Source organism: Ananas comosus, unplaced genomic scaffold, assembly GCF_001540865.1.
Source record: "Ananas comosus cultivar F153 unplaced genomic scaffold, ASM154086v1, whole genome shotgun sequence".
NCBI classification, from domain to species: domain Eukaryota; kingdom Viridiplantae; phylum Streptophyta; class Magnoliopsida; order Poales; family Bromeliaceae; genus Ananas; species Ananas comosus.
The window spans coordinates 2,519-16,134 of record NW_017891558.1 but is presented as its reverse complement, the minus strand read 5'-3'; the positions used below and the strand labels follow the sequence as shown (position 1 = coordinate 16,134).

Here is a 13,616-nt window from a genome sequence, read left to right as displayed (position 1 = left end):
GATTTGTCAGGGCAGTTGCATGGTTTATACGACTACTTTGGCATTTGATAGGTTGAAATGATATCGAAAAATTGATGAAGAGTTTAGTTTGTGAAAATACTTTCATTGTAATGTAGATTAAGAGGTCGTAGCAGAGGTTGGGATTGGCGTAGGCGATTTGAAGGCCGCATACATCGAAAACAAGGTGTTTATTAGCAAGGAAGCCATCCATGGGCTACGCGCATAGTGAAGATAGCAGACGGTAGTTCGGGCCGGGCCTGACGTCTTCTCGTCTCCTCTGTCGCTCTCGGTACTCTCTTCGTCAGTCTTCTCGTCTCTCGTCTCCTTCTCTCTCTCTATATATATAGTATAGTATTAGTGTATATATATTATATATTATATAATTATGAGTTCTTATTTAGAATATTGAATTTAAATGTCTTAAAAAACACGCATATTCAAAATTCTGAATAGTGAGAATCATATTTATTATCTCTTGAAGTTTTTAGTTTTATTACATTAGAAGATTTCATATTTAATGTAACTTACTATCACATTTTGAGGAAGCTGACAAAAATAAAATCCACTTTTCTCCTTTCACTGCTTTTTTTTCGGGCAGGTGACAATTTGGCTATTCTAAGAAGAACATAGTAGGGAAAATGATCTATCTATAAGGGGAGGTGAAGGAAAAAGCAGAAAAAGCAGAAGCAGTACGTTTCTGCGCCATCCCATCTCAGGGTACTGATGTTGAGTGTGTTTTTGAGTTCGTTGAAATTTAAGCTGAGAATTCGTTTGCAAACAAACGCAGCTTTTGTCTCTATTAAATTTTTGCATGTAATTGGTGTTTGGGAATCGGAGTTGGTTGGGCTTTTATTCAAATTATAGTATGAGGTCGGGTTTGAGTTTGGACTCCTAAATTATAGGAACTTCTTGATATGTCTATCATTTCTTTTTTGCTTTCTCCTTTTCTTGTCTATAAAATCTTATAATGTTGGGCCTCAGATTGCGTTGTATCTCAAATTATGATAAAAAATTTTGCGAGAGAGTTTATTCTTATGTGCAAACATTTTTGCCATTGTATATACTACAACTAAGTGTAAATGCGAAGCAATTTTTAACGAAAATAAAAAAAAAAAAGTATGTTGACACATCGCATTGTGAACGTGAAAAAAATGGGTCGGTGCCATCGGTGAGCTGTGCATTCGCAATGTCAGATAGCATGTTAATGTACTTGGGCGATGAGCGCGGAATAGGTGTTTTTCGCCCGTTACCCGCCCCTAACTTCCCTATTTTGCAACATCTAATCGTGCTTCGCTCTCGCAATTTTATCTCGCCTTCAATTAATTATTGTTATTTAATTTCTTTTTCGGCTAATTCAAGTTTTTTTATGTTCGATATGTTTTTTTATCTCTCGTATAGTTTATCACACCTTAGATCAATTTTTACACATGCTGCTTGTGTGATTCAATATATATTCACCTTTCCTATTCTCATTTTAGTTCCAAGATTTTGCACCGCCCGATATTGTGTTTTTTTATTTTTTATTTTTTTTCATGGCTGAAATCCCAATGCCTAGCAAACGAAGAACAGAAGGCGAAGAGAGGAACCGCCTCAATACGCCCTTCTCCCTTTCTCCTACCTCTCTCTCTCGGTCAGGATTCCGAATTTGGTGCAAACCTCTAGTTGAGGTCTTTCTTCCGGAGCCGATTCGCCTGCTTCTATTCGCAGGCGGGTCCGTATAGGCGGATGGGATGGGTCTCGGCTCTTCTGCTGCAATGCCGAGGGCCGGGGTTCTATGCACTGCTCTTTGCGCCTGGCGAGATCGCGGCGGGCTGCGCATGAGTGTGTGTTTTGGTTTGTGGTCGTCTCGGCGGCCGTCCGCGTCAGCAGCCGGCCATTTGCCGCGTCTCTTTCCCCCTCGATTGGCTCTTGTCGCACATCTTCCGATGTTGACGATGTCGCTCGGTCGGTATCCGACAGCTAAGGGCCTCTCCTCGCAATGGGGTTTTGTCTCACACCGGCTTGAGACTCCAGGAGGGTCGCTGAGGAGTTGAGGTTGGGACCGAGTTTTGACTCGTATCGAGACGGGCTGTAGGGTTTATGTGTGGTTCCTTTGAGATAGTTCTTTTTGATACCATGATGATTCTCTTTTTTCGAAGATGAATTTATGTTCGAGATTAGGTGCTTAGATGATTCGCGTGAGCAGGTGCGAAGTCGCTGTGAGCCCAATTGGCGAGGATACTGAATTCGATCTTGTTCTATTTGATGAGTCTCATTTGCCATATAAGTTTCACGGAAGAGAGAGTGCAGCCCTTTTTGAGTTTCAGTCAACTCCTCAGTCTAATTATTGAAGTGTTTCAAATCCGAAAACGGTTGGTTTAAACGCAAGGGCAATCAAAATCGCATCCTAGTAATAACTGTAGATGGAAAACAATTTTAGCCCAGCAAGAAATTTGAGGCAAAATGTTCACCAAGCGCTCAATTTGATAGAGTGCAAGGAGACCAAATCAAATATCTTATTAGCAAATAATGATGCTTGGTCACAATCTTTGCAACCAAATTGTGGCATAACTATGAACACAGTATTCACCAACCAGTCCAATTGACAACTCGCAGTCCAACGCAAATCATAGTCTTATTTTGCAACTTAATGAAAGCCACTAATCAATGCATCATAGCGCCATGATTGTAGAAATTGAGCAAAAAGCAACATCAAAATGAAAGATTTGGGTGTGGTTTGTTCTTTTCGATGTAGACATTCTTTTTAAATCGACCTTAAAAGTGTTAACACTGGTGCAAGCACGATCGTGTTGCCAGGTTTACTTTTGCCGAGCTTCTACTACTCGCGATTGCAAGGCTCTTTGGCCGCAGTGTAATCATCTGGACCTTACCCTGACGATGTTTTCATGGTATCACCTACCACTCTTCTTCGTTCGTTGATAATTTGCTGAGAATAGCTGCACTATGTTAGCATGTACTAATTGTATATCATGGATTCAAACGCTATAATTATTCGCTAATGTCGTCGGTTTTCAGTTTCTGTCCTTGATTGTAAATTCCTAACCACTGCATGAAATCTGCATGCCCATAGTGGCAAAGATGCGGAGTGCTAGCATAAAAGCAGACATCTGACACCAATTTCAGTCCACACTCAAACTTTATTGCTGGATGTATTGTAAAGGCTTATTCTAGTTTAGGCTTTTATTCGCTCCAGTATACTTCAATGTCTATGGCTCTTATTTACCCTTTGACAAAATTTGTTTTCTGATTTTGCAGTTACCCCGCCCCAATTTCCCCGGAAGTAATTGCTTTGGGCAAAGATCGCAAGAAAGCAAGGTGTTTGCATTGCCATCATTCGCTAAAGCTCACTTGTCTTGCAAAGAGATAGTATTCGTCGTTGTGGTTACTTCCGCTAACTTTAGTTTCAAAGCAAGGTGCTACACCTTTCATCACTTTTTAGACCTATATCGTGTCTTTTGCACTCTTTCAAAATAGTAATTGCATTAAGAATTTTTAGTAAATTGCAAGGCAAGTTCTCTAAATTTGTCTGCTATAGTTGATTATTTTATTAACATCCCCTTACTCTCTTTGCTTGCTGTATAGTATGAATGCCTTCTTTACTATCTCAGATAAATAACTGAAACACCTCAGTGCTGTGAACAATGCAATTTTATTGTTACCACTAATGAATTTTGGAAAGACATAAAGTGCCATATCATTGTTGGCACTCCCTTGATTCCTCTTTTCGATTTGCATTCTCATAACTAGTGTCGTCTTGATCAGGTCTTTCTAGGATCTTGACTCTAGTTAAGTACTCTCGATTTTTTTTTCTAATTGTAATCTAGATCAGTGATTCGTATGTTTTATAAACAGGTCCAAAAAGTTTTATGATTTTTGGTTCGCAGAGGCAGGATGAACTTACAAGCCTTTACTCAGCATACGAATTTTTGTAAATTTCAGGCTATTTTTCTACTTGATTTCCTTCCTCTTAACCCTTATAATTCTAGTTTCCTAATTAGTCTATTCTGTTTTCCTTTTATATTATGGCTATTTAGAAGCATCCCCTTGTACCCTATTATTACAGGTACTTGATTTACTTTACATTCTTGCATATCACTCTCATAAACTTAGTAATCCGGCGCCGCTCTACCTGGAATCATGTAACAACAACAGTCTGGACAAATAAAAAGAAATTCCCTACGGAGAACTTTACAAATTTATTACAACTCTTTTTGGCAAACCAAGATAAATCCACGAAACAACACATAATATACAATAGCAGGTTTTGTAGGCCATCCTCTTATTAACTGATACGTGCGCAACCAAGCGCACTGGATTGAGGTTGTTAACTAAATATGATTTGAGGACAAGAGGTCATCTGGATTGCGTCATACCGTGAGTTCTGCAAAGAGCTCGTCCTTACTTGGACTAATGTATTGCTTATAAGTAATTAGGTTCTTATTCCCTATTACGGGGGCGGGGGTCTGTAATAGATAATTGATAGCAAATTCACTTCCTTTTGTAAGACTAGTCTTTACTATCCGGTAAAAATTTTATAAAAAATAATGATAAAAGACTTGAATTTAAGAGAAGAGATATTGATCTTACTCTAAATAGTGAAAAAAAATTTCTATAAAAATTTCGTTAGATTTGGATTGTTTTACACCGTTAAATTCACAAACGCATCAAATCTATCATTAAAATTGTCAATTTTGAGACCTTTTGATCACTAGCCAAATGATGTCGAAAAATTATGAAATTTAGTTTCCAAATATTTTTAATAGTATAGTTAAAGTCTAACGGAGTCGATCGTCGATTTGAAAGCCGCATAATTGAAAACAACTTGGTAGCATGGAGGCCTCCGTGCTACCGATAGTATACCAGCCTAGCTCTCTCTCTCTCTCTCTCTCTCTCTCTCTATATATATATATATATATATATATATATATATAAGGTTCAATTTCAGCTTGTCTGTTCGTAGTCCCGGTGCAACAGTTGAAGAATGTAACTTTATGCAAACTTTATCTACCTATATAATCACCTGTTTGGTATGGAATCAACCAAATATTAATATAAGATGCAAATAGCGAGAGTTACTAGCTAGATGTTGAAAGGGACAAAAAAAACTTTGCCCAAATAAGCAGAACATGCACAGTAAGGAATCCCCATCGACTATTGGAATCGACCGTTGATGTTGATTTTATGTTTACTCGAACTATAAGCAATAAAAAGTGGTCAATTTGAACAGTGCAAAGTGTGTCACCCTCAATAGCGAGTGTAAATCGCAGGGGATTCTCGTTCCTTGGTAGAAAAAGAGAGCATGCGCGCTTGAATCCGTGCCTTGGTGTAGACTCAATTAACTTGCCACGGGCAGATACAGAAAGAGATGAGAGAAAGAGAGAGAGGATCATATATTTTCCTCCTTCAAATCAAACTCTATTTTTGTTTAAAATGAGTAGTTACATTATCAATCTCTTTCTTTTTCGTTTTATTTTCTTGACTTATGGTCTTCTTATTGCTTGTATCATCACCACATAAGTTTTTTTTTTTTTTTTGAGAAATAACCACATAAGTTACTGAGAAAAGAAATAATGCAAGTTAATTCGGCATCATTCAGAAGCAAAATAACACCCAAGGTTAATTAATGCAAGTATAGAGGGGGCATATATAGGCGAGTCGCACGCACGCTCATTTATAACCCGCATCGTTGTCGTTGTCTAGTACCATGCACATTCACCACCCAAAACAACTCCCTCACTGCTTCAAACCATTCAGATGTCCTTACAATCTCTCTCTCTCTCTCCACTGCTCCTGACCGGTGAAATTAAAAGATGAAACATGACACATGACTATTCGTACCAAAGGTTGCCTCCTGCGGACCGTGCAAACCATGCGGTGCTGACATGAAAATAAGATGTGTGTTAAGACGTGTCAGCGTATCGATAGCACACCGATTCATGCTCTCCGCTGATACGGACAGGGCAATTTTTGATTTGTACTACTCCTATAGCCGATTAATTGCCATATTAATAACACACAGGTTCACGCGCTCTGCTGATACCGACAGGGCAATTTTTTGATTTGTACCACTCCTATTGCCAATTAATTTTTCAGTTTCCCCGTCCCGTGCTTCTATATACACGGTCAAAAGTATTATTAATTTCGTAGATTAGATAGTTATTAGAGGCAGTATGGTTTAATATAACTGTAAATAGTATAGTTGGAGGTATATGCAGGTAAAAGTAAAATAATTATAATTATATATTGTTTACTTGATTGGACTAATTATTTGTAAATAAATTATTTATAGTTGTGTTATTGATGCTCTGTTGTGTTGCTCAATAATATAGTTGCATAAATCTAGCTGATAAAAATGAAGCACCTACTACTACTACTACTACTACTATTACTGCAAACACACACGCACAAGATTAAGGAAAAAAGGAAAGAAAAAAAGAAAAGGAAAAAAAGGAAAGCGAGGTTGTTTATTAGTAGGTACCAAAGTGGTGAAAATGGAGGCACATGGGTTGGGCCAGTGGCAGGTCTCGGCGAGCCAACTAAATAAACCCAACCCCCGCCCCCCCTCAACCACATCAACACCGATTCGCCCCACATCATCGCATCGATCAGAAGAACCGAATCTTCAGTTCTTTACCCAAAACAAACACCCGAAACACCCAAAACCAAAACNCATCATCATCATCATCATCATCATCATCATCATCAACAACAACAAGAAGAAACATACACATATATAGATAGATACATATAGAGGCTACGAAGACGAGGATCGAGATGGAGAAGGATCGGCACCTCGAGGCGGACGAAGGCGTCGATCTCCGCGCTCTGCCGATGCAGATGCGACACCACATCTTCTCCCGCGGGCCTGCCGCTGGTGGATGCGCCGCCGCCGACGTCGATCGCCGGAGCCACAACCCTAGCCTGGATCGGGACGGGGCCGTTCTGGGGCGGCGGCGTCACGAGCTCGTTCTCCTCCGCCCATGCGCCGCCGCAGCCGCTGTTGTTGTTGTTGTAAGCTGCGTCTGCAAAAGCGCCGATCGAAAAGAAAGGGGATCAGTTCGAATCCGGAGTGTACTGAGAACCACACCAAAAAAAAAAAGGAGAAAAAAAAGAGAGGAGGGATTGGAGTTGGGAGATTGTGCGAATCGCTCACCAAATTGGGCGTGGGCGTGGGCGTGGGCGCGGAGGAGGCTGCGGTCGTGGATCATGTGGATCTCGTCCAGCAACACATCGTCGCGAGCCCTACAGTCCATCAATCGATCGTTTTTTTAGATCGATCGATCGATCAACAAAAAAGGAGAGGTTAAGTAATTACAGTGGATGCGGAGAGAGGGACGAAGAAGAAGAAGAAGAAGAAGAAGAGGCGAGCTCACCTGGGGCGGAAATGGGGGGAGAGGAGGAGGGGGGGATTGGAAGGGAATTGGGCTTGCACGGCCATTTACTGTTTCCACAATCACGCACGCACCCCACCTCGATGATGCGATCACGGAGATTAAAACAGAGAGAGATTTATGCGTACATATATAGAGCGTGATTATTACTACTCTGAANGCGTGCCCGGGGAACGTGTAATCCGGGGCGTGACATTCCGCTAGCGTGAAACATATTGTACTTCTATTTTGGAAAAAAAAGAAGCTAAAATATAGGAGTTATATAAATAATGTAGCATTTCCAATTAATAAGATTCATTTATTCCATTGTAATTTTTTTAAAACATTTTTATTATATTTCTTTTTTCTAAATAAGAGATTTAATTTGTTAGAATATAAATAATATGGTGTAACTATTATATAAAAAACTTCCTCCTACTTTGGAGCTAACATCTTATCATAGTAACCGACTGCCCCTAGCGCAAGTGGCAAAGGACTTGGTGGTTAATACTCGAGGTCCCAAGTTCGAATCGTAGTCGATTCATATTTCTAGCTAAGTTTATTTCTAAAAAAAATAAACAAAGCGAATTTACATCTTATCATAGTATATCCACACATAGCAAATTGTACCATTTATGTCAAAAGGGATGTACATTGTACTTGATAAATAACTAGAATTATTTATGCCTTTTAGTACATATCTATACAAGAATCAATTATTCTAAAAATTTAAGCTGTCTCTTTTGTACGTCAAACTTTTGATAAGATAATTCTAAAAAATTTTGGGCCGTCTATCTAAATTTTGAAAAAGTGATTTCTAAATAATTGATTTTAGTTTGAAATTTTGATTTGGTTAAAAGTTCTAAAGAGTTTAACGAGTCTAACAAGAAAACAATTATGCTGAAGTGATTTTAAAAGACTATTTGGCAAATTTATTTTACCGCTTGTAAGTAATAATCTTTTTGCTAAATCTTATTTTAAAATTTTAATTTGACTTTAAAATTTTATAATTTTGAATTTAAAATCTAATGTAGATTTTTAAATTGGGCAATTTGCATAAAAAATCCACTTATTTTGGACTTTTGCAAAATTGGGCCACCTTTTTCATTTTTGTAGATTCGATCCGCTTTTCAGCAAACTGACCAAAATACCCTTATACCTTTTTCTCTCTCCTCTTTTTTTTTCCGTTGTTCTTTTTTTTTCTTTCTCTTCCCAGAAAGCGACGAAGGCGGAGGAGGCGGCTTGCCCGGCGCATCCTTACCCTCGTCCTCACACCCCCACACCTTCCTCGTCTCCGACACTGCCGAGGCCGCACCGTGACTTTTTTTTTTCTTCTCCGACTCTCCTCCACCGTTTCCGACGACGACGCCTCTCTCACCCTTCCCCGTCTTTCTCGCCCTCTCTCTCTCCTTCCTTCTCTGCCGCCTCCGACGACGACGCATCTTCGCCCGCGCCGACAATATGCCGGCGCATCCTTACCCTCGCCTGCACACCCTTGCACCTTCCTCATCTTCGACCTTGCCAAGGCCACGTCGCGGCTCTTTTTTTTTTTCCTCTTCGACTCTCCTCCACTGTTTCCAACGACGACGCCTCTCTTGCCCTCCTCCGCCCTTCTCGTCATCTGCCTCCCCCTCCTCCTCTGCCGCCTCCGACGACGATACATCTCGGCGCCGGCGCCGACACCCTGGAGGTCACTGCGGCGTTGCAGCCTTGGAGCGGGAGATCCTTAGCGGCATCGTCGCCGACGCCGTGGCCGTTGGTAGAGAGGGGTAACCAAAAAAAATTATAAAAGAAGTAAGAAAAAAAATAAAGATAAAAAATTATAGAAAAATAAGGATGAAAATGAAATTGCATCATTAACTGAAAAAAAAATTATAAGTTGTATTACTTAAAATATAAACTACAGCTTTAAGATGAAAATTACACTTTTTAAACAAAAATTACACTCTTTGGGAGATATTTACACTGTTTCTCCTCTTATTGCACTCTTTCAGATATAAACTACATCCATTAAGATGAAAGTTACAATCTTTAAACGAAAATTGCACTATTTCTCTTCTTGTTGCACAATTTCTCCTCTTGTTACACTATTTTTTATCTTAAACTTTACTCATTTAAAAGATATTTATACTGTTTCTCCTCTTGTTGTACTGTTTTTTCTCTTGTTGCACTATTTCTCCTCTTGTTACACTGTTTCTCCTCTTAAAGGATACAGTTTAAGATAAAAACAGTGCAGCAAGAAGAGAAATAGTGCAATAAGAGAAGAAACAGTGCAACAAGAGGAAAAACAGTATAAATATCTTTTAAAGGGGTGTAGTTTAAGATAAAAAATAGTGTAACAAGAGGAAAAATGGTGCAATAAGAGGAGAAACAGTGCAACTTTCGTTTAAAAGAGTGTAATTTTTATCTTAGTGGGTGCAGTTTATATTTGAAAGAGTGCAATGAAAGGAGAAACAGTGTAAATATCTCTCAAAGAGTATAATTTTCGTTTAAAGAGTGTAATTTTTATCTTAAAGCTATATTTTACATTTTAAGTAGTGTAACTTATAATTTTTCTTTTGCAATTAACGATGTAATTTCATCTTCATCCTTTTTTTTTATACTTTTTTATCTTTATTTTTTTTTTGCTTCTTTTATAATTTTTTTTTGTCACTCCTCTCCACGGTGCCGGCGACGATGCCGCTAAGAACCCTCTGCTCCGAGGCTGTAGCGCCGCAGTGACCTCCACGGTATCGGTGCCAGTGTCGGCGCCGACGAAGATGCATCGTCATCGGAGGTAGCAGAGGAGAAGAGAGAGAGAGAGGACGAGAATGGCGGAGAAGGGCAAGAGAAGCGTTGTCGTCGGAGACAATGGAGGAGAGTGAAGAGGAAAAAAAAAAATAGAGTTGCGGCGTGGCCTCGGCGGGGTCAGAGGCGAGGAAGGTGCAGGGGTGTGCAAGCGAGGGTAAAGATGCGCCAGCAGCGAAAATGCGTCGTCGTCGGAGGCGGCAGAGAAGGAAGGAGAGGGAAAGGATGAGAAGGACGGGGAAGGGCGAGAGAGGCGTCGTCGTCGGAAACGGTGGAGGAGAGTTGGAGAGGGAAAAAAAAAAAAAGTCGCGGTGCGGCCTCGGCAGGGTCGGAGACGAGGAAGCTGCGGGGGTGTGCGGGCGAGTCCGCTCTCTGAGAAGAGAAAGAAAAAAAGAACGAGAGAAAAAAAAAGAGGAGAGAGAAAAAAGTATAAGGGTATTTTGGTTAGTTTGCTGAAAAAGCGGACCGAATCTGCAAAAATGAAAAAGGTGGCCCGGTTTTGCAAAAACCCAAAATAAGCGGATTTTTTATGCAAATTGGCCTTTTATTTTTAAAAAAATAATTTTTAGATAGAGATAAAATTAATACGTAACAACAACGAATTGTGAGGTCTTAACAAACTCTCTCCTCCTCTCTTTATCTTCTAAATTAATTTACTTCAAAATTATGCATATGGTTGTTTTTTTTTTTAGAGAGATGGGTAGGACGCTACCCGCTTCGTTTATTTTATTTAGAAATAAACTTAGTTAGAAATGTGAATCAACTAGAATTCGAACTCGGGTCTCGGGTACCAACCACCAAGCCCCTTGCCACTTGCTCTAGGGACGGTCGGTAAAATTATGCATATGATTGTTAATTACTAAAAATGTGTGGAACATATATATCTAAACTTTGGTCTGTTTTTATTTATTAATTATGTATGCATTTTATAATTATCTGATATATATAAGCTGTTTGATGGCTCTTTTAGTATAAATTTTAAGCGTCTTATTTATTTTAATAGGATCGTAATGCATAAATTATGTAAAATATGTAAATCAAACCAGTAAAAATGAAGGCACATTTAATATTTTTTTTAAAAAAATATTAAATACTGAAAGAATTAAAACGTCAAGTGGCGAAATCAAAATTTTTGAATATTANCCTTAAATTTTTTTTTTTTTTTTTTTTTTTTTTTTTTTTTTTTTTTTTTTTTTTTTTTGGAATAGTTGAGTTTTTCCTTTTATTTTTGACATACTCAAAAAATGTTATACACTTACCTCTAGAATTAAATGTCCATGTAGAGTTACAAAGCTCACTTATATTGGCTAAAACAGTGCAACATTAATATTATTATTAGAATTAAATGTGTATGCATATGTGGAGTTATAAAGCTCTTTTATAAACGCTAAAACAGTGTAATATTAATATTATTTGTTCTTATTTAATTATTATATTGATAAATTCAAATCTAAGTCGGTGATAATTTTACCAGTCTATTTGGCTGACCAAACTAGAAAATAAAGTTTATTAATTAAAAGATGCTAATGATCTTTGGAGGCATCCGTAAGAATCAATTAAAAGGACCATACACGAGTGAGCTAGAGTCGGTGCTTAGCTTACTTATTTTTCAAGTTTTTTTGAGAGATAGGTAGCACGCTATCCGCTTAATTCGTTTATTTCATTTAGAAATAAACTTAGCTAGAAATGTGAATCGACTAGAATTCGGACTCGGGATCTATCTCTCAAAAAATAAGTTTATGATCACCTTATTTATTAAAGAATAGGTTGAGTTCGAATTAATTTTGGGCCAAACATGAGTTAATTGACTAGCACATAGTTAGCTGGAGTGCACTTCTCGCGAAGCAGGGTGAAGATGACACAAACTAAACTTGTTGATGTAAATTTTATATTTTTTTTATTGGAGAATGCAAAAAAAACTTTTTAAACTTTTTAGTATTTAAAAAATATGGTAGCAAAATTAGTAAAAAATTAATAATTTTTTAACATGGAGGATGTACATTTATATATAATCTAGAAACGTGGAGATTGTGTTGCTCATACTAGATTAATTGGTTGAGTCAAACGCGTAAATCAAATTCAAAGTCACACATATATATATATATATATATACACTTTTCCATTACTCACTGTTTTACCTTTTTTTTTATTTCAATTCTCCTCTGGTGTACGTAATAAAATCTCTTACGCGATTCTCTTTCCCTATATATCTATTTAATCCTGCAATTAATGCTCATTCACATACACTCCCTTAATTTTTATTGTTAGATTACTGTAACTAGTAAAAAAAATAACAGCTATATATATAATATATATAATATAAGTAATAATATAATAAGTGTATATTATATATATAACTGCATTACGGAGAAAGATACTATTGATCCGTTTTAATGTAATTTAATTACTGATCCAACTAACACGATATGCGACGCACTCCGTATACTCAAAACCCATAAAGCAAATTCGTGTACTTCACCTGCTGCTGCAACTTTATCCTGTGGAAGTTGAGTTACCTCTCTTTTATTAAAGTGTGATCATTAATAATAATAAATAAAAATTAATGTTGTGCGTACGTTTTACGTTGGGAGTAGTACACTTGCATGACCATGCATGAGAATGGTGTGTGGTGGAACTACTGCAATGTGTTCTCCAACAAGGGCTTCGTCAGGGTTCTTTCACCATATATGATATATATTCGCGTGTTCACATTCCCAAGAAGCACTTTTGGGTCACGCATAAGAGGTATATATATATACAACATACACTACAACAAAAACGATCTATAGCGATATTTTTAAATATAGGTACATGTCAAAAAAATACTGCTAGCTAAAATTAGCAATATTTTTAAAAAATATTGCTATATGTGGGGTCGCTAGGTATATAGTGACAGTTAAAGAGTGTCGTTATAATCTAAAAGAGTGCTACTAATTTACCAACACTTATTTAAGCATTTAGCAACCGCCGAAACTCTATCTCGTTGGCTGCGGTGGCGGAGAAGGACGACAGTAAAGGCTTTTCATCTAGAATTTCAGTGGATTGAGTGAAGAGAGAAGAAAAGATGGTAATTGATTTTTTCTTTTTTTTCTTTTCTGTTTGTAATCGGGCCAAATGGACTGGGTGTGGTGGGTTGAGTAGAGTAATCTCTTATTTTTGGTTGGATTGGGCTTTATATTTAGGTATTAGTAAATGTGTTTTTAAGTTTTAGAATAAATATGACACTTACTCAAAAGTGTCCCAAACATATGTCGCTATAACCTAATTCTGTTGTAGTGATATTATACATATTTATATATAGCTGCTATGTATGTATATATGTAGCTTTATTGATGCAAACGTGGAGGGTTAAAAACAAACATTTTACTTAACGGTTATTTTATAGAAAAATAAGTGAATTTATTTATTTTTTTGGACACATCCATGTATCATATATATATATATATATATATATATATA

General features: G+C 37.6%; 1 protein-coding gene across 1 annotated transcript; it reads right to left on the bottom strand.

Annotated features, from left to right (window-relative positions):
• Positions 1–6,681: 6,681 nt before the first annotated feature.
• Positions 6,682–7,544, bottom strand: LOC109705002. Its single transcript, XM_020225769.1, has 3 exons — positions 7,374–7,544; positions 7,154–7,242; positions 6,682–7,022 (listed from the first exon to the last, which is right to left on the bottom strand). The coding sequence occupies exons 1-3, from the start codon at positions 7,436–7,438 to the stop codon at positions 6,703–6,705; spliced, it is 474 nt and encodes a 157-aa protein (XP_020081358.1). The 5' UTR covers positions 7,439–7,544; the 3' UTR covers positions 6,682–6,702.
• Between the last annotated feature and the right edge of the window lie 6,072 nt (positions 7,545–13,616).

Coding starts and splice junctions, on each gene's coding strand:
- LOC109705002 (XM_020225769.1), bottom strand. CDS start 7,438: ATGGCCGTGCAAGCCCAATTCCCTTCCAATCCCCCCCTCCTCCTCTCC. Junction 7,243..7,373: donor TCCCCCCATTTCCGCCCCAG/GTGAGCTCGCCT, acceptor GATGGACTGTAG/GGCTCGCGACGATGTGTTGC. Junction 7,023..7,153: donor CCACGCCCACGCCCAATTTG/GTGAGCGATTCG, acceptor GCGCTTTTGCAG/ACGCAGCTTACAACAACAAC.